Genomic DNA, 21703 nt, shown 5'->3' on the forward strand with positions numbered 1-21703 from the left:
GTACACTCTTAGAAAAAAAGATGTCATCTGGAACCTAAAGGGGTTATTTGGCTGTCCCCATAGGAGAATCCTTTGAAGAACCATTTTTGGTTCCAGGTAGAATCCTTTCCACAGAGATTTCTACATGGAACACAAAAGGGTTGTACGTGGAACCAAAAAGGGTTCTCTTATGAGGACAGCCGAAGAACCCTTTTGGAACCCTTTTTTCTAAGAATGTTGATAATAGGTTGTAGTCAGGTGGTCATTACCAGATTATGATGATGTCTTAACTATGACCAGTAAACTACATAATATAGTGGTCAGAATTATGACCAGCTGGTCAAATAGGTCACAATTATCACAAACTGGTGGTCGTAAAAAATAAAACGTAATTCTCAACCAGAATAAGACAGTAAAAAACATCATATTGAGGTCTTTTTAACCAGTTTTTACCCACTGGGGTCGTTCTCCCCTGTTTTCTCTTCTGCACACTTTTTGGGTTGCCACTAGTTACCACAGCCACAAAGTCAAAATTGTCTAGAGTAAAAATTCATAAAACAAAAATGTACTTTTTGGTCCTAATTTAAGGTTAGGGTTAGGCAAAAGGTTATACGTGTGGTTAAGGTTAGGTTTAAAATCAGATTTTAAAAATATAAACGTTTTAAGTAGGCGGGGTTTAGACATCATTTTGACTTTGTGGCTGTGGTAACTAGTGATGACTCCACTTATTGGCCCCTTTGACTTTCCATACTCGGCATTGAGAAGTAAAGTGAAACGTCTGCATCCATTTTACGACATTTCGCCGTGCATGTGATTTGCATATCGGGTCATGTAAAATGCCAACTCTCAAGTGCCAATGATTGCAGAAAATAGCTAGAGTCGTTATCAATCGTTTTTTTTTTTTAGGTTGCTGTGTTTGTCTTGTTCCTTTCTAAACCTGATCACACTGCGTCTGGTGTGGAGAGAGGAATAGCAGACCGTAGACAGTGGGATAGGTGTGCAGTAGGAACAACAAGCCTTGGATCGTGTGAGATGTTTTTTTAAATTCTTTGAATCAAATCAAACCAACAGCTTCAATTGCTACCTGCAGAAGCAAACAAAACGGCTTTTCATAGAATAACATAGCAGACTTTGTTGGTTGGCATCCTCTGGTTTTACCCGCACCCTTTCTGTTCAGATACAAAACACATCAGAGAAAATGGCGGAACTTGAGAAGGAAGGACTGAACCAAACAATGCATGAGAACCAAGATGAAGATGAGCCCCATTATACTGATGACTCTAAGACAAGCAAGATTCAGGACGACGCAATTTTTGAGGAAAAGCTAATTGAAGAGGTCAGAAGGTACAACAATTTGTACAACACCTCATTGAAAGACTATAAAGACTTCACAATAACCAGCAACAGCTGGAAGGAGATAGCCCAAACTCTGAGAGTAGAAGAACAGATTTGCAGGACTAGATGGAAGAAATTGAGAGACAGATATGTCCGACTGAGGAGGAAAATTAAGGGGAAGAGTGGGGATACAGCATCAGGAATACAAACACAAATACTCACCACACTGTCCTGGCTGTCTGGCTTCATAAAACACAAGGAGACGAAGTCAGACTATCCACAGGTAAAAAATACTACTTCTACTGTCAATGAACCTTTTCTAGCCTTGGGTCAAACCTGGATGAAAAGACTATGACGTCTTATTCTGGTCGCAAACTGAATGTTTTTTTGTTTTGTCTTTTTACTGACCATAGTATGACGTAATTTACTGACCACCATAGGACCAGCTGGTCATAATTCTGACCACTATATGTGCTATGTTATGTACTGGTCATAGTTAAAACCATCATAACCTGGTAATGACCACTTGACTACAGTTTATTACCTACTGTAAAAAGTATTTCTGAGGATAAAGTTGGATATTTAATATTTTTTGTTCATTACACTTCTATTTGTTTCCATAGGCACCAATTAGTTTAATTCTGCAACATATTCTTGCATTTTAAAATAGATCAAGAAATGGCAAAAACAAATAATTTTTTTGCAAATCTGCATACAGTAGTTGTATCATAATTCACCCACAGACATGCGTAGAACGACTGGGACACAGTATATAAAGGCCCATTGTTTTAGTTGATTAATGATTAATAGGAGTGGTGTGATGGGGTAGATCCTCTGAGCACAGAAGGTGATCTGGAGCGTAGTGGTCCTCTTGAAGAGTCATATGATGGGTCAGATCTGCAGTGAAGGGAATCAGCGCAGTACAACTTTTATCAATGTGAGATTTAAAAATAACTAGAAAAGGACCTTTCTGAATCAACTTTGTCAACTCAGCTGGCTAAAACTATTTCCATGGTACTAGTTAAAGACGTTTGTGGCTGTTTATAGCTTAGTGAGAGAAAAAAAGAGCAACTTTGCATCATACTCCAACACGGAGGTCAGGGGCATATTTGAGGACTTTCCAGAGGGCCTGCAACACATCAACCTTGTTAGTTTTCTGGCTTTTCATGACACTTACTGTAAGCATAAAACGAGATGAAAATAAATGAACGATTGGCATAATGTGGGCATGCAGGACACAACAGAACAGTAACACACAGTAAAATATCTTTAACAGGCAGAAGCTGCTAAACCTGTCTTGTTGTCTATGTTAATGTCTCAACTGCTCACATTTTCTTACCAACTACAATGGAACACACACACAAGTGGTAGCAAAGGCTTGTTTTCTCCTCTCCATTCATATTGAAGTGGGACGTTCATTCATTGGTCATCAGTCTGAAACATTTTAAGAGAGGATATCAAAATTAGACAGTAGTTGGATAATGAAAACGTTTAACTCATCTCTAAATGGTCAAGTTTAGCTTAATCCTCCTCAGACATGTTATAATATTCAAACAACTTTTTATAAACACCGCTCCATAATCCTGAGGACCTTGTCCCGGACAGAGGTTCCCCCAATTGAGGACAGCTTGGCAGTCTTAAAAAAAAGAAGAAAGAAGGGTAAATGCAAAACTTTAAGTATGTGTAAAGAGACAATAAAATATAGTTTTATTTTTTACATTTTTTTACTTTTTGGTTTTTCTGCAGAACTCCGTGAAGTTTAATCTCGCACAGTGTCAATACAAACACATCCGCAGACATTCATTCTCACTGAGGGATCCACACAAACAAAACACTAATGAAAACAATGAATCTAAAACAAACTGATATTCAGAAACAACACAAAAACAAAACACCCGCTATGCAGCACATTTTGTAAGATGGTCAACATACGGTTTCCAAATTCTGCCATATGTCTGGTTTATGTTTTGATTTTATATATAGCCTAGTCTAATGGGATGTAGCTAAATGGTTCCGTTCTCCAGTTTGTTACTGAGGGTGGATATGAGGCTTTCCAATTGATGGCTCTAAATTTTCAGACCTAGATTACAAAACTTTCTGATATTGATCACCAATATTAAAATGTACCAACAGACTTAATGGAGATGTGAGACCCGATGCAGAGAGAACACGTTAATGATAATCAACATAGCTAGTACAAGAGGTGGGACCAAGTCACTATTTTTCAAGTCACAAGCAAGTGACAATGTCCAAGTCCCAAGTTGAACAGGTTTTTTCAAGTCAAGTAGAAAAATAAAAATCGGAAGTTTACATACACCTTAGCCAAATACATTTAAACTCAGTTTTTCACAATTCCTCACATTTAATCATAGAAAACGTTCCCTGTCTTAGGTCAGTTAGGATCACCACTTTATTTTAAGAATGAATAAACTTTTTATTTATTTCAGCTTTTATTTTTTTGATCACATTCCCAGTGGGTCAGAAGTTTATATACACTTAATTAGTATTTGGTAGCATTTCCTTTAAATTGTTTAACGGAAAGTATTCAGACCCCATGTCTTTTTCCACATTTTCTTACGTTACAGCCTTATTCTAAAATGGATTAAATCGTTTTTTTCCCACTCATTCAACTACACACTACCTCATAATGACAAAGCAAAAACAGGTTTTTAGTTTTTATATAAGTATTCAGACCCTTTACTCAGTACTTTGTTGTAGCTCCGTTGGGAGCGATTACAGCCTTGAGTCGTCTTGGGTATGACTCTACAAGCTTGGCCCACTTGAATTTGGTTAGTTTCTCCCATTCTTCTTTGCAGATCCTCTCACGCTCTGTCCGGTTGGATGGGGAGCGTCGCTGCACAGCTATTTTCAGGTCTTTCCAGAGATGTTTGATCGGGCTGGGCCATTCAAGGACATTCAGAGACTTGTTCCCGAAGCCACCCCTGTGTTGTCTTGGCTGTGTGCTTAGGGTCGTTGTCCTGTTGGAAGGGGAACCTTCGCCCCAGTCAAAGGTCCTGAGCGCTCTGGAGCAGGTTATCATCAAGGATCTCTGTACTTTGCTCCGTTCATCTTTCCCTCGATCCTGACCAGTCTCCCAGTCCCTGCCGCTGAAAAACATCCCCACAGCATGATGCTGCCACCTTCATGCTTCACCGTAGGAATGGTGCCAGGTTTCCTCCAGATGTGACGCTTGGCATTCAGGCCAAAGAGTTCAATCTTGGTTTCATCAGACCAGAATCTTGTTTTTCATGGTCTGAGAGTCCTTTAGAGTTCATGTGCCTTTACTGAGGAGTGGCTGCTGACTGGCCACTCACCATAAAGGCCTGATTGGTGGAGTGCTACGGAGTTGGTTGTCCTTCTGGAAGGTTCTCTCATCTCCACAGAGGAACACTGGAGCTCTGTCAGGGTGACCATTGGGTTCTTGGTCACCTCCCTGACCAAGGCCCTTCTCCCCCACGATTGCCCAGCCAGCTCTTGGTAGAGTATTGGTGATTCCAAACCACTGTGTTCTTGGGGACCTTCAATCCTGCATAATTTTTTTGGTACCCTTCTCCAGATCTGTGCCTCAACAAAATCCTGTCTCGGAGCTCAACGTACAATTCCTTCAACCTCATGGCTTGGTTTTTGTTCTGACCTGCACTGTCAACTGTGGGACCTTATATAGACCGGTGTGTGCCTTTCCAAATCATGTCCAATCAATTGAATTCACCACAGGTGGACTCCAATCAAGTTGTAGAAACATCTCAATGATGATCAATGGAACAGGATGCACCTGAGCTCAATTTTGAGTCTCATAGCAAAGGGTCTGAATACTGTTTTTTATAAATTTGCAAACATTTCTAAAAATCTGTTTTTCGCTTTGTCATTATGGGCTATTGTGTGTAGATTGAATGAATAAGGCTGTAATGTAACAGAATGTGGAAAAGGTCAAGGGGTCTGAATACTTTCTGAATGCACTGTATATGCACTTCCCAGCAAACATGACCCCATTCGGTGGGCAAGGTGGCCACGGGCTCACACGACACAGGCTAGCCCACAACAAGCCCAACTCCGGTTATCCCGCACCAAGCAGAACGCGGACCAGCCCGCACCAAGCCTGCCGCGGCCCGGCCCACACCAAGTCCAGCATGGGCTAAAGGCGTCCGCATGCTTCCCAGGCGATACAGCTCAGTAGAGTTTGTGCATATATTATTTTGTAATGTTTTGGACTTCGGTGAGTTTTTTCGGCTGTTTGGGCACACAAGTGTTTTTCTAGAGGCAAGCTGAAGTTCTGAGCCGACGTCTACGCTCTTTCGTCTGCGATTGGTCAACAGTAGGGATTCTTCAATAAAGTCTTTGTCATTCAACGAGAGATGACTCGTTTTCATGCTCATTTTTTTATTTAAAAATACTGCACCAAACATCTTAGATGTAAAATTGTGCGACTTAAGATCTCTTTGGCAAAACGTCAAAATTAATGACAGATTTGAGTTTATCTTCACTTTTTTAATTTGGACTATTTTTGGGCGTCTCAAAATGGACAAACAGTACTATTGTTGCTTTTTTTCTTGTTTTTCAAGCGAATGTCTTTTTAAGGGAGTATGCAAGCACACTGGTTCGGTTTGGCAGGCCGAGTTCGGCTAGCCGAGTTTGGCTAGGTGCCAGCCGAACTGAAGCATGCTGACGTCTTAGCCCACACCAAGCCCAGCTAGAGGCGGGGGCTTATTATAATATTTGGAGACAGGGTTTGCACACAGTTATTTTTGTGCAACTGTTACTGAGGGTTGTTTAAGTATTATGTTGTGTGATAGCCCAACATTTGGTATCTTGTACACTGCAAATGATAGTCTTTAAAAATACTTAAATAAGTGCATGTGACACATGAGAAACCTTACAGTTTCTCACTTAAAAATATATGTAAGATAGTAAAAACTTGGTTGTCTTTCTGATGCAATGTATCATGTTCCCTAAATACCTATAAGGCTTTATGCATTTAATTAAATTGTAATAAATATATTCCTATTAAAGAGCAAAGGTGCACCTCCCGATTGATGCTGCGGTCTAAGGTACTGCATCGCAGAGTTGTGGTGTCACTACAGCCTGGGGTTGGATCCCAGGCGGAGTCACAACCGGCTGTGACCGGGAGTCCCATAGGGCGGCGCACAATGTAGAAAATAGTAAAAAATAAAGAAAAACCCTTGAATGAGTAGGTGTGTCCAAACTTTGTGTGTGTGTGGGGCTCTGCCAAAACGGGTGGGGCTCTGCCAAAAGCAAAACTTAATGGGAAGCATGGAAATGGCGCACACAGAACATATCTACCTCTTCTTTAGACTTGTTTGAATGAGAATTACAGATCTATAACTCTCATTTCTGTGAATTTGGTTTGGTTGGCCAAAAAGTGACATATAGCAGCTTTAACAAAAAATTCAAAATGAAAGCTTCATAACCTGTTTGGGCTGCAGGGGCAGTATTGAGTAGCCTGGATAAAAGGTGCCCATTTCAAACGGCCTCGTACTCAATTCTTGCTCGTACAATATGCATATTATTATTACTATTGGATAGATAACACTCTCTAGTTTCTAAAACCGTTTGAATTATATCTGTGAGTAAAACAGAACTCATTTTGCAGCAAACTTCCTGACAGGAAGGGGAAAATCTGAAATCGATGCTCTGTTCTAGGGCCTGCCTATAAATGTCCTTGATATATATCTGTATACATGCACTTCATACGTCTTCCACTAGATGTTGACAGGCAGTGAGAGAAGAAATGGAGTGTATAACTTGATCTGGGGTCGAATAAAAGCTCTTTGTATGACGTGTCACCAGTTTCCTGTTTTCTGGAGCGCGCGCGAAGGGACCTGGTATTGCCTTCTGAAAGGCTGTCGTTATAGACGACTAATATCTCCGTCTTTGATTTTATTTGATACATGTGACAATATCATCGTAAAGTACGTTTTTTCAATATAGTTTTATTAGATTATTGAAATTTTTTTGGGACGTTAGGCGTGTTGCTTTGTCTGCGTATGTTCAGGAAGGAGAGCTTCGCGCCACTTTGCTAGCTTTCCGTGCTAATTGACTGGAGAAGAGGACATTCTAAATCCAAACAACGATTGTTCTGGACAAAGGACCCCTTGTACAACATTCTGATGGAAGATTGTCAAAAGTAGGGCCCATTTTATGATGTTATTTCATATATCTGTCGTACATGTGTACTAGTAGTTTGCGGCCAGGTTTTGGGCACGCTCTCGCCATAACGTAAACTGCATATCGTAATGAAATTATTTTTAGAATTCTAACACGCCGATTGCATTAAGAACTAGTGTATCTATCATTTCCTATACAACATGTATTTTTTAGTTATGTTTATGAATAGTTATTTGGTCAGAATATGTGAGTGTCGGAAAAATATCCGGACGTTGTGGGAAAAAGATGCTACGTTAGCACAATGTATAACCACTGATTTCAGCTCTAAATATGCACATTTTCGAACAAAACATAAGTGTATGTATAACTTGATGTTATACGACTGTCATCTGATGAAGCTTATCAAGGTTAGTCAAAAATTATATATCTTTTGCTGGTTTGTTACGATCGCTAACTTTTGCTGCTGGGGAATGGCTTGTTTCTGGCTATTGTGGTAAGCTAATATAATGCTATATTGTGTTTTCGCTGTAAAACACTTAAGAAATCGGAAATATTGGCTGGAATCACAAGATGCCTGTCTTTCATTTGCTGTACACCATGTATTTTTCAGAAATGTTTTATGATGAGTATTTAGGTATTTGACGTTGGTGTCTGTAATTACTCTGGCTGCTTCGGTGCTATTTCTGACGGTAGCTGTGATGGTAGCTGCAATGTAAAACTGATTTATAGCTCAAATATGCACATTTTTCGAACAAAACATAGATTTATTGAATAACATTTTATAAGACATGTTATGTCTTATAACATGTCATCTGATGAAGTTGTTTCTTGGTTAGTTTGGTTGGTTCTTGGTTAGTTAGGTTGGTTTTGTGCATGCTACCTGTGCTGTGAAAAATGTCTGTCCTTTTTTGTATTTGGTGGTGAGCTAACATAAATATACGTGGTGTTTTCGCTGTAAAACATTTAAAAAATCGGACATGTTGGCTGGATTCACAAGATGTTTATCTTTCAAATGCTGTATTGGACTTGTTAATGTGTGAAAGTTAAATATTTCTAAAAAATATCTTTTGAATTTCGCGCCCTGCACTTGAGCTGGCTGTTGTCATAAGTGTACCGACCTCGGGCTTGCAGCCAGAAGAAGATAAGTAAATAATCAATTTCAAGCAATTTTCACCTACCATGCTAGTAGGCCTAACTGTTGCTTGATGCCCCATTGCTGGTGAGCTTGCAAAGTAAACAGTTAATATTCTTGATCACCAAACCATTTATGGAGCTGCATATTTATTTATGGCAATCCTCTCTCCCTACAAATTGACGTTTGACTGCCCCCGATCCAATAGCTGTACAGCAAATCAGCAATATGTTCGCTAGGTCACCTGACCTGTGCTAAGTTTGCTGGTCCAATCAGAGGGCCAAGTGTGTGTTTCAATAGCCAATCTGTTGCACTTTTTGTTGCTAGGGGAATCCATGGAGACTCTGCCCCAAAATTAGTGCCAAAATGTTACAAAACATGGCCAGATAATTTTAAGTCATCAGTCTCAAGTCAAAGTCCCTTGTCTTGAGCCTCCAAGTCTAGTTATTTTATATCAAGTTGAGTCTCAAGTCATGAAATTTGTGACCTCAAGTCAGACTCGAGTCCAAGTCATGTCACTAGAGTCCACAACTCTGGCTAGTACAAGCCTAGCTCTTACCAAGCTGGTTAGTAGGAATCATTACACATTGAAATCAGAGTATCAAAGAGAAAAAAACATTTGAAACTTACTGTCAATGACTATGGATTTAAGGGGGGGTGGTTCTGTTCTCTCCTTTCGGTGGGATGTGGCTGTAAAGGTCACCGGTAACTGAGTGGGTGGCCAAGCACTGGAAAACATCTCCACTTCGCTGACCCTCAACACTAGGGCCCCACAAGGGTGCGTGCTCAGCCCCCTCCTATACTCCTTGTTCACCCACGACTGCGTGGCCATGCACGCCTCCAACTCAATCATCAAGTTTGCAGATGACACAACAGTAGTGGGCTTGATTACCAACAATGACGAGACAGCCTACAGGGAGGAGGTAAGGGCACTCGGAGCATGGTGTCAGGAAAAAAACCTCTCACTCAACGTCAACAAAATGAGATGATCGTGGACTTCAGGAAACCGCAGAGGGAGCACTCCCCTATCCACATCGAAGGGACAGAAGTGGAGAAGGTGGAAAGTAATTTTTTTTTTAATTCCTCGGCATACACGCATCACAAACAAACTGAAATGGCGCACTCACACAAACAGTGTGGTGAAAAAGGCCTCAACCTCAGGAGCCTGAATAAATTTGGCTTGTCACCCAGAACCCTGACAAACTTTTACAGATGCACAATCGAGAGCATCCTGTCGGGCTGTATCACAGCCTGGTATGGCAACTGCACTGCCCTCAACCGCAAATCTCTCCAGAGGGTGGGGTGGTCTGCACAACGCATCACCGGGGGCAAACTACCTGCCCTCCATGACACCTACAGCACCCGATGTCTCAGGAAGGCCAAAAAGATCAACATCAACCACCCGAACCGCTGCCTGTTCACACCACTACCATCCAGAAGGCGAGGTCAGTACAGGTGTATCAAAGCTAGGACCGAGGGACTGAAAAACAGCTTCTATCTCAAGGCCATCAGACTGCTAAACAGGAATCTCTAACTCAGGGGCTGCTGCCTACATTGAGACCCAATCATTGGCCACATTAGTAAATGGATCACTAGTCACTTTATACAATGCACTCTAAATAATACCACTTTAATAATATTTACATATCTTACATTACTCATATCACATGTATATATTTTGTACCGTCTATTGTACATGCCTATGCCGCTCGACCGTTGCTCATCCATATACTTACATGTAGATATTCTCATTCACCCCTTTAGATTTGTGTATTAGGTAGTTGTTGGGGAATTGTTAGATTACTTGTTAGATATTACTGCACTGTCGGAACTAGAAGCACAAGCATTTCGCTACACTCGCATTAACATCTGCTAACCATGTGTATATGGCAAATAAAATTCGATTTGATGTTTAACATACAATTTATATCTAATCGGATCCACAGATTGAAAGAGTTGAAAATAAATACTTTTACTAAGAGTATTAGTAATTGACTGACCCGGTCTCTCCAAATCTCCCAACAGTACTATTTCTATGGTCAATTTTAGAACAATGTTATGCATTTTAGCCATTCCTGAACCTGAGACGAGAAACAGGCTCCCGAAGGGCAGAGCTTCAATGATTGTATGCCCCAAATATTCAACATTTTGTTGGTGGCAAGAATACTATATAATAATTTTAGCTGGAAAGCACGAAGTCTTGAATCTTGCGTGGTTTTATATATCAACTCATACACCCTGTACCATGGAATCGGTACCTCAAACATCTCTTCCGAACTATTTTGTCATCTGTATGGCACAGCCGTCAACATCCTGGTCCTCAAATGAAATGGGTATACTTTCCTATTTATGCTATTTTTATTCCTCCGCCAGTTTTGATCCTTTTATAATGGGCAGACAAACCCGTTCCCTACCTCTTCCCTCAGCCATCGGCCTCCTCCATTTTTGGGGTAGTGCTGTAATCAATTGGTTGTACTCTTGGATTGAGCAGACGTTCCCGAACTATTCTGATAACTCCATGAAAGACACAATTCTACCATTCCAATGTACAATATAATTTAAGAACAAAATACCCTTTTCAAACATCTTTCCCATAAATACAGGTATTTTATCAACCAGCACATTTGAGTTCAGCTATAATATTTGTTCTATCTTTTCAGGCCATTTTTAAACAATGGATGAGCTTTTCTTAGTAATCTACTTGAGAACCATAGGGTTCAGGTAAAACTTTATAATAAGTGAAGCTTTTAGAGAGGTTTAGGTCTTTTATATTTAATAATCTCAACCCACCCAATTCATATTCATTATATAGATAGGCATGCTTTGTCTGGTTTAGCATCCCAGATAAAGCTAAATATTTTGTTGCTCATATGATTTGAAAAACAAATCATCAGGAATAGGCAGTGCCATAAGTGAGTAAACTGAGATATGACTAAGGAGTAAATCAGGGCAATTTGTCCATAAATAGACAGGTATTTACCTCTCCATGGTTGCAGGATCTAGTCTATTTTTACAATTTTTCTATTGAAATTCATTGTGGAGAGCACATTTATATATTTTGTGATATGAATACCAAGTATGTCTACTTCACCGTCAGACCATTTTTATAGGTAAACTGCAGGGTAATGTAAAAGTTGTATTTTTTAAAGATCCAATACGTAATGTTGTACACATCATAATTAGGTTTTAGTCCAGAGAGTCCAGAAAAGTTATCTACATCTTCAATGAGACATTGCAGGGATCTAGCTTGCGGACTTCATCTAAAACTTGAGTCGTCGGCATACGTGAACACCTTTTGTTTTTAAGCCTTGGATTTCTAGTCCTCTGTTATTGGATCTGATTTTAATAGCTAGCATTTCGATGACCATAATGAATAAATATGGTGACAGCGGACACCCTTGTTTAACTCCTCCTGACAATTCAAAACTCGGAGAAGTAGCCGCAAGTTACTCTTTTACACCTGGGGTTGCAATACATTACTTTTATCCATTTTTATAAGAGAATAACCAAACATTTTAAAATGTACAAGTAAAATCCAGTCTGACTTTATCAAAGGCCTTTCAAAAGCTGCTATAAATACCAGGCCTGGCTTCTTAGATGTTTCATGATGTTCTATTTATTTCTAGTTGTCGTATATTATCTCCAATGTATCGTCCATGTAAAAAACCTGTCTGATCAGGATGAACAATACCTGGTAAAACCTTTTTAAATTCTGAGTGCTATGCATTTCGATAGTATTTTTGCATCACAACATTGAAGTGTAAGAGGCCTCCAGTTTTTTAGATAGACTGGATCTTTTATATTTGCCATCTGGTTTTAGTAATAGTGAAATCAGACCTTCCTGCTGAGTACCTGACAGATTATAACTTCTATAGGTGTAGTTAAAACAAGCTGACAATGGTGCTTTGAGTATATCAAAAAAGGCTTGATATACCTCTACCAGTATGACATCAAGCCCTGGGTTTTTTCCAGACTGAAAGGATTTAAAAGCCTCAAAGTTCTTCTTCGGCAATTTGGCCTTCGCACTGATCTTTCTGTACATTTTGTAAATGTAAAAAAAAAAAGTTATTTGGTAGGTATTCCTTACCGTAATCGTCATTAAGTGGATGAGGATGAGACGGAAAAGAGAACATCTGCTTAAAATATTTAGCTTGTAGAGTGAGTTACCTGTAAACAGTATGTTATATTCCTTTTCTTTTAGCCACGTAGACTGATCGTCTTTTTTAATAATCTGCTAAACAGTTATAACTGGCTATACTAATTTCACCCCTTACCATAACTAGATACTATTCTCAGTCTAAATTGACCATAATTAGTGCTTGTACTGCCATAAGAGGTATTATGACGGAGATTTCAAATGTCTGATATTTAGAATTCAAGAAACAGGTTCTAGCAATATTTGTTTTATTCCCTTGCCGGTGAGCTAATGCCACAGATGTTAGAACATTGAGTCAAGATATTGTGTGTCTAGTCAATCGGAGTAGGTTGATGTGAATGATATTGGATGTGATGTAGTGTGAGTGTATGATGTCTGAATAAGACTGTGTGACGTCCAAATAAATAATAACCCAGCCAATTTGCATGGTTGAGTGTCTGAGTACTTTTTCCACCACTGCATGTTACACAATGTCATACTTGAGTAAAAGTAAAGATGCCTTAACAGAAAATGACTCAAGTGAAAGTTACCCAGTAAAATACTACTTGAGTAAAAGTATCTGGTTTTAAATGTACTTAAGTACAGTGGTAGAATTACTCAAGTATGATAATTTAGTAAAGTAAATGCTATTCATCAAATTCCTTATATTAGCCAAACCCGACAGCACTATTTTTGTATTATATTTTAATTACTGACAGAAATGGGCACACTCCAACACTCAGACATAATTTACAAACACAGTAGTTGTGTTTTGTGAGTCTGCCAGATCAGAGGCAGTAGGGATGACAAAGCATTATATTGATAGGTGTCATAATTCTGTTCTGCCTGAGCATTCTAAATGTAACGTGTACTTTTGTGTGTCAGGGAAATTGTAAGGAGTAAAAAGTACATTATTTTCTTTAGGAATGTAGTGGAGTAAAAGTTGTCAAACATAAATGGTAAAGTACAGATACCCCCCAAAATACTTTTAAGTACTACTTAAGTACTTTATACCACTGGTAACATAAAGTGAGAATAGCCTTAATATTCAGGATGATAATTGTAATCCATATTGTATCACCAACATAGTTGCATCATAATTATCTTTAACATCATTTTCATAGAAAAACACATCCCAGCATTTCCATAGCAAATGACGTTTCACATGATCATGACCGACACCTTGCATTACTATATAGACGGCTTCAATACAAATGTATCCCGTACAATATATTATTCCCCAATGTACCTGTTCTGATATCTTCCCCTTTCTTGTTGTAAACGTAGAAAGACATAGACAAACATTAAATTATAGAAAAGTTATTGACGAGAGAGAGAGATCAAGTGTGTGTGTAAGCGAGCATGTAATTGAGTGCGTGTGTTCATATCAACTTCATAGTTTTCAGATATTTTTCCAGTTCCCATACTTTTTTTTTCATAACCTGATGTCCCCGTAGAATTTAGTACAGCCATGGTGTTATGGAGCTGTCTCGGAATAGCTGTCCATCTATAAAGAGTTTGTCCACAATGAGAAAGGCACGCTTACCCTTCTCCCTTTGTTGCCTCTGTACAGGATACCGCCTCTTGCGACGTTCATTTATCTTCCGTGGAAATTGTTCATTGAGACTGAATTTGGTCTGGGACCCTTGCTCTTGTCACTCTGAGCTCCAAGTCTGTGTACTTGGTGGAAAGCCACCTTGTTTAGTTTAGAGGACGTTTCTAGGCTGATTGCATAAATTCCCTTTATTGCGCCCGCTGGATTATTGGTTGCGTCATCAGGAATCCCAGAAAATATTAGACTTTCACGCATGCTACGGCTTTGTATGTCTAGTAGCGACTCCCTCATCACCCTGTTTTCCCTGAGTAGACAATCCATGTTGGAATCAAGAGTTTTTACCTTGGCTGTGAGTGCCTTCTTCTCTCATTAATATCACTCTGGCTAAACTCCAAACCCCCCCTCAGCCCTGCTACCTCCTCACACAACTTTTAAAGTGCATGGATTCCAGCAAGATCACTAGCCTCTACTTCAACGGTAAGTAAATCGTCCGTGTCTGTAGATGAATTTTTTCGGGTTAGTTATTTTGTGAGGTAGCCGGATCTTTCTACGATGGAGTATGTTGTTCCTCCATAGCATAAAGCTGTTGATACTCGTCGATTTCCTTCAGGATCTCCTTAGTATCCAGGTTGGCTCTGAACTGCGACCAGTTGTTTACAAATGTTTTTAACGATGCATCTTTCCCACGTTGACCGTGCTTTCACTGTTTGTTTGATTAACGGGCTGCTACGTGAACTCTCGCGTCAACGAAGCTTTGGTTTTCTATAGTATGTAAAGTTGGCTAGTTAGCTGATAAGCAGCTCATTCTACTCAGTACCTACTGGACCGCTGCATCAGAGAGTCAGACGATGACAACTCTATTCTTGCTAACACACTGTTCTTTCTAAACAAGTCTGCTTTGGGCTTGATAGATACTGACCACGAATAGGAGAGTTGATGTGTAATGTAATAAGCAGTACATTTCAATGTTATTCAATGTTGTCTGTGCACTTAGCTAGCTACCATCCCATAGCATACATTGCATTTGAAGTGTGACTGGCTCATCCGTGGATATACGGAGACAATTTCCTATTTTTCTTCCATTTTTGTTGTCACTCCTGTTGGTCCCCCAAGTGGCGATTCATGCTCTCCGATTGGGTTAAAGTCAAGTTGTTGGCCACTGACAAGTATTGCGATTCTACAAGTAGAAACGATAGGTTTGTCGCTACCGGGTTGGCACGCAGCAGGTGCCGCTTTTGTTCTTGCAAGAGAAGGCCTCCCTCAGTGATAAATATCTATCGGCAGTGAGATTCTCAGTGTGTTTCATGCTTTAGATAACTGGTCAGTAGATCAATCCGATTTCAACCCAAATAAGAATCCTTTTTCATGATGTCGAAAAGATGTCGTGAAAAATACGTCCTGACCAAATTTCAACCAGGAAAAAGACGTATTTATCATGTCATATGCCTACTGGGTAGCCTATGCTATGGTATGGTGATCTCTAGACCTAATGAAAAACAATACATTATAATGTTGATACTGCTATGTATTTCAAATGATTAGACTACTACTGATCTACTACTGTAAAAATGTATAGACCTAAGTTATTTGTTTAGCTATTTATTGAATGCTATCTATTCTAATTTGGACTTTAACGTATTGAAAAGTAGACTATATCTATTACAAAATTATGTTTTAGAGAACACAGATGATACTAGGCCTACTGGTAACTATGCCATTTTAAAATGTTTTTCCAGGAAGAGGAGATGGACACCTCAGAAGACCTGCAAGATGACAACCTGATCGAGCGAGAACACTTCCACAGTTCTAATAATGAGCAGCAAGATGGACATTTGGCAGTTAGGAGGAATGTAATATTAGAACGAACTAAATTCAACCAAAGACAACAAGAAGCAGGAGAGACAGCTGATGATTTTATCACTGCACTTCATTGTTTGTCAGAACATTGTGGTTATGGAGCTCTGCTCAGTGAGATGATAAGAGACAGACTAGTTGCAGGCTTACTTGACAGGAGACTGTCCAAGCAATTACAAATGGACCCAGAACTCACACTGGATAAAGCTGTCACACGCATTCGTCAAACTGAAATTGTGGAAAAGCAACAGGACCTGCAGGAGAATACCTTCAAAGCTGCCAGCAGCACGGAAAATGAAGACCGCGTGCTTTCATGTAGAAAACATCAATGCCCAGCCAATGTCCAGTGCCAATCAGAGAAGAATCAAAACTCAGAAAGACCACAACAACCCCAAACAACGCAGAAGAATGCAGAATATCCCCTGGATACTGATGACACTGATGGCTTCAGTACTGGAGGAGAGAAGCCTCACTACTGCGCCTACTGCGGTAGGAGCTTTCAAAAAGTGAGGGATCTTATAAGACACCAGCGAACGCATACTGGAGAAAAACCTCACCACTGCCCTGATTGCGACAGAAGTTTTGCTCGATTAGATAAGCTTAAATTACACCAGCGAACGCATACTGGAGAGAAGCCTCACCACTGCCCTGATTGCGACAGAAGTTTTGCTCGATTAGATAAGCTAAAGATCCACCAAGAAATACATATAGGAGTGAAGCCTCACAACTGCCCTGATTGCAACAGAAAATTTGCTCGATTAGATAAGCTTAAGTCACACCAAAAAATACATGCAAAAGACAAAAATATTTTTCATTCCTCTGACTGTGTGAAAAGCTTTGTCTTATTGGAGAAGCTTGAAAAACACCAGCTGGACAATACCTTCAAAGCTACCAGCAGTGCATCCAATGTAGATCGTGTGCGCACACAGCAGAGAACATTCAGCAAAGTCAGAGAGAGTAAAATGCAGCAGAGTAAAATACGAGCTAGAGCTCCAGGAAAGAGAACACCAACACATAGCAAAAAAATGCAGGAGAAGGAAGAGGAGCCCCTAGATACTGATGACTCTGATGATTGGATTGAGGGTTTCGGTCCTGGAGGAGAGAAGCCTCACTACTGCTTTGACTGCGGTAAGAGCTTTAGAAAAGTGAGGGATCTTATAAGACACCAGCGAACACATACAGGAGAGAAGCCTCACCACTGCCCTGTTTGTGACAGAACTTTCGCTAGATTAGACAAACTTAAATTACACCAAGAAATACATACAGGAGTGAAGCCTCACCACTGCCCTGATTGTGAGAGAAGTTTTGCTCGATTAGATAATCTTAAATTACACCAAAAAATACATATAAAAGAGGAACATAATATCACACTGAACCATCAAACTGAAATGAATGTAGATTGTGTGCGCACACAACAGAGAACAGCCAGCAGAGGCCGGCAGAAGAGTAAAATGCGAGCTAGTGCACCAGGGGGAAAAATGGGCCAGTCACAGCCAGGCAAAGACTCCCCTTACAAAAGCTCCGTTCGAAAGAATCAACACTCAGAAAAACTGCGACTACCCCAAACAACACAGGAGAATGAAGAGGATCCTGAAGATACTTCTGATAACTGGACAGAGAGTTTCAGTACTGTAGAGAAGCCATACATCTGCTCCGACTGCGGTAAGAGCTTCAGACTAGAGAATCGTCTTATAAGACATCAGCGAACACATACAGGAGAGAAGCCTTACGACTGCCCTGACTGTGACAAAAGTTTTGCCCGATTAGATCATGTTAAGTCACACCAGAAAACACATATGAAGGAGGAACGTAATTTCCGCTGCTCTGACTGTGTGAAAAGCTTTGTCCGATTGGAACAGCTTGAAAAACATCAGTTAACACACAAGAAAAGTTACCGCTGTTCAAAGTGTGATGAAAGGTTTTCAGACCTGGTTAACTGGAAAGCACACTTTTTAGTACACAGAGAGATCCTCCACTGTCCTGACTGTGACAAGCAGTTCTTGTACAAGGGACTTTTTGAAAGACACAGGAGAACACATTTGAGAAAAAGAGAGAAATTTCTCTGCACAATATGTGGAAAGGAGATTCACAACTTTAAAATACACATGCGAGTACACACTGGAGAGAAACCATATCACTGCACTGAATGTGGGAAGAGTTTTGCATATACAAAATCGTACAAAACACATATATTAACACATACCTCTGGTGAAAGAGCAACCTATCCTTGTTTGGAATGTGGAAAGACTTTTACTCGCATAGATGGCATGGTGAGACATGTGAGGAGGGTTCATACTGGAGAGAGAAATCATCAGTGTGGAGACTGTGGAAAACGATTCTTTCGAAAAGAGTCACTGAAGAGACACAGTCTTGTTCACACTGGAGAGAAACCATACCAATGCTCTGTCTGTGGGCAACGCTTCTCCCAAGATGGCGACAGAAAACGCCACGAGAAGAGGCACTACTCTGGTGTCTCAGAGTTCCTCGATCTATAATGCAGAAGTGGTGTTTGGTATTGCAGGAACCCACCCAATCAATGTGATTTCTAACCAGGTGGCCTGGAATTGCCACCACAGACTGTAGAAAATACACACAGACAGACTGTTGCTGATACACAAGTCTGAGTATTACTGTTTTTATTGAAGTATATATATTTTTTCAAAAGTCTTAATTTAAATGTGTTTTAATATTTTGTTTCAACAAAAGCATAGTATATTATCAATAGCGTTCATTGTTAAATAATGGGCCTTCCCCATTGGTGGTTTGCAGTCAGCTATATTGTATTAAAGATGCACAATGCAGAAATCTCTCCACCATTTTCCTGGTTGCTAAAATTTGAATAGTTTGCCTAATTTCAATTTGTGACAAAACAAGCAAGTATAGTGTACAATGGTACCATCTATACCATTGGGAAATATATTTTACAGAACAAAAAATATTGTACTTTCAGCTGGTGTACAAAACCGAAAGTGAAAGACAGAACGGGAAGCATAGAAATGGTGCACATAGAACATATCTACCGCTTCTTAGACTTGCTTTTGATGAGTGACAGATCTATAACACACATTTATATGTGAATTTGGTCAGGTCGCCCAAAAAGTTATATATTGCAGCTTTATTGTTGATATTTTGATTATCAGGTTTGCCACAAGCTACTTTGAAAAGGTGCCAATGAAAGGTTCCCAACTACAACCTTCGAGTGTATACATTTGGCTGAAATTTGCTCTTAAGCTGCAGAGGTCAAACAAATTCTCCAGCTGGCTGCCACCTATGAGGGATCAGCGACCTAGAGTTAGGACAAGGCAGGGTGGGCATCTACAGATCAGATACACCACTGAACTCTACAGACAAAGCCCAATACCTTGCCTGGCTAACCATTTACATCGATCCAGCCAACTGACGTTTCTTCTCCACGATGAGTCTGGATCTGCCTTAGAATGTGAACACATTCTGACCTTTCTGATTGGTCCCAGAAATAGATAGGTTGGGCCAGCGCCGGCCTGCATGATGACGTTATCAACTTTGATACTTTGCGTGGTTAAGATTTGTTAGACTATCCAATCACTGATGAATTAGTTTTGTACAATGCTTCTCATTTTGAAGTCACACAAATAACTTCTAGGATGGCAACGCCTTCAGAAAGTTCATACCCCTGGACTTATTCCATAATCTGTTGTTACAACCTGAATTCTAAATAGATTTTTTTCCTCACCCATCTACACACATTACCCCATAATGACAATGTGAAAACATGTTTTTTGAAATGTTATCAAATTTATAGAAAATGAAATATAAAATCTACTTAAGTATTCACACCCCTTTGCGATAACACTCCAAATTGAGTTCATGTGCATACAATTTCCTTCGATCATCCTTGAGGTGTCGCTGCAACTTAATTGGAGTCCACCTGTGGCCAATACTTTTTTGGGGACATGATTTAGAAAGAAACACACCTGTCTATATAAAGTCCCACAGTTGACAGTGCTTGTCAGAGCAGAAACTATACCATGAAGTCCAAAGAACTGTCTGTAGATCTCCGAGAGAGAATTGTGATGACGCATCAATCTGGGAAAGGGTACCGTATAAAACAATTTCTAGAGTGTTGAAAGTTTTCAAGAGCACAGTGGTCTCCCTCATTGGGAAATTAAAAAAATGTGGAACTACCCAGACTGCCGAGAGCTGGCCGTCCGACAAAACTGAGCAACCGGGCAAAAAGGACCTTGGTCAGGGAGGTGACCAATAACCCAATGACCACTCTGACAGAACTACAGAGTTCCTTGACTGAGATGTAAAAACCTGTCAGAAGGACAACGGTCTCTACAGCACTTCACCAACCTGGGATTTACGGGAGTGGCCAGACGGAAGCCACTCCTGAGACAAAGTCACATAACAGCACCCCTGGAGTTTGCAAAAAAGCACGTGATCGACTGAGAGAATAAGGCAAACGATGCTGTGGTCTGAGACAATTTTTACTCTTTGACCTCAAATGCAAAGCGCTATGTCTGGAGAAAACCAGGCACAACTCATCACCCATCTAACACCATCCCTACCGTGAAGCATGATAATGGCAGCATCATGCTATGGGGTAGCTATTCAGCTGTAGGGATTGGGTGACTTGAAAGGATAGGGGAGCAATGAATGGAGCCAAATACAGGCAAATCCTTGATGAGAAGGTGTGCAAATAACCTTAGACTGGGGCAAAGATTTATGTTCCAACAGGACAATGACCCCAAGCATACAGCCAAAGCAATGCTGGAATGGCTTCAGAACAAGAATGTGAAAGTCCTTGAGTGGCCCAGACTTGAATTCCATAACTTGAGGTTGAGAAAATCTGCAAGGAAGAATGGGGGGAAATCACCAAATCCAGATGTGCCACGCCGATACATACATACCCAACACGACTCAAAGATGTAATCGCCGCCAAAGGTGCTTCTACAAAGTATTGACTCGGGGGCGTGAATTATTATGCAAATTAGATATTTAATTTAATACATTTTCTAAAAACATGTTATCACTTTTGTCATTATGGTGTATTTTGTGTAGATGGAAATAATAAAAATAATAAAAAAACATTTTAAATTCAGGTTTTAACACAATGTGGTCAAGTGGTATAAATACTTTCTGAAGCCAATGTATATAGCGATAGAGCAGTGGAATTAGGTTCAGGGTGTTGTCAGGCAACCCAATACCATAATTAGTTAGGCTTTTAAATGTCACTAGATGGGGGATATGTTCACATGATTTTTTTTATGTGTTTATGCTTTTAATCATGTTCATGTTCTTATTTGTATATTGTTGTTCCCCCTGTGTTATACAATCTGCCTTGCAAACTATAATTTTTAATAAAAGATAAGTGGGCATAGTTCAAATGTTGGGGAGACTCTTTGGCTGTGTTTCTTTCCACAGGCAACCCATTTCTGGGGTTCATTCAGTTATTTCAACAGTTTGTACTGAATGACACGTTTTCCCAAAACGGTGCACACCGTTCAACAGCAATTCAGTACAGTACTGTTGGAGTTTAACCTCTGGGATCGGTGCCCCCCACCCGCGGGACGGTTGAGCTAATGTGATTAGCATGAGGTTGTAAGTA

General features: G+C 40.0%; 1 protein-coding gene across 1 annotated transcript; it reads left to right on the plus strand.

The window, feature by feature from the left end:
• Window positions 1-754: 754 nt before the first annotated feature.
• LOC129859720 (zinc finger protein 585A-like) lies at window positions 755-21486 on the plus strand. The gene is made up of 2 exons (XM_055929821.1): window positions 755-1597; window positions 15996-21486. Exons 1-2 carry the CDS (start codon window positions 1178-1180, stop codon window positions 18606-18608), a joined length of 3033 nt encoding a protein of 1010 aa, XP_055785796.1. The 5' UTR covers window positions 755-1177; the 3' UTR covers window positions 18609-21486.
• Window positions 21487-21703: the final 217 nt, after the last annotated feature.

This window comes from Salvelinus fontinalis, chromosome 7, assembly GCF_029448725.1.
Source record: "Salvelinus fontinalis isolate EN_2023a chromosome 7, ASM2944872v1, whole genome shotgun sequence".
Lineage (NCBI taxonomy): Eukaryota > Metazoa > Chordata > Actinopteri > Salmoniformes > Salmonidae > Salvelinus > Salvelinus fontinalis.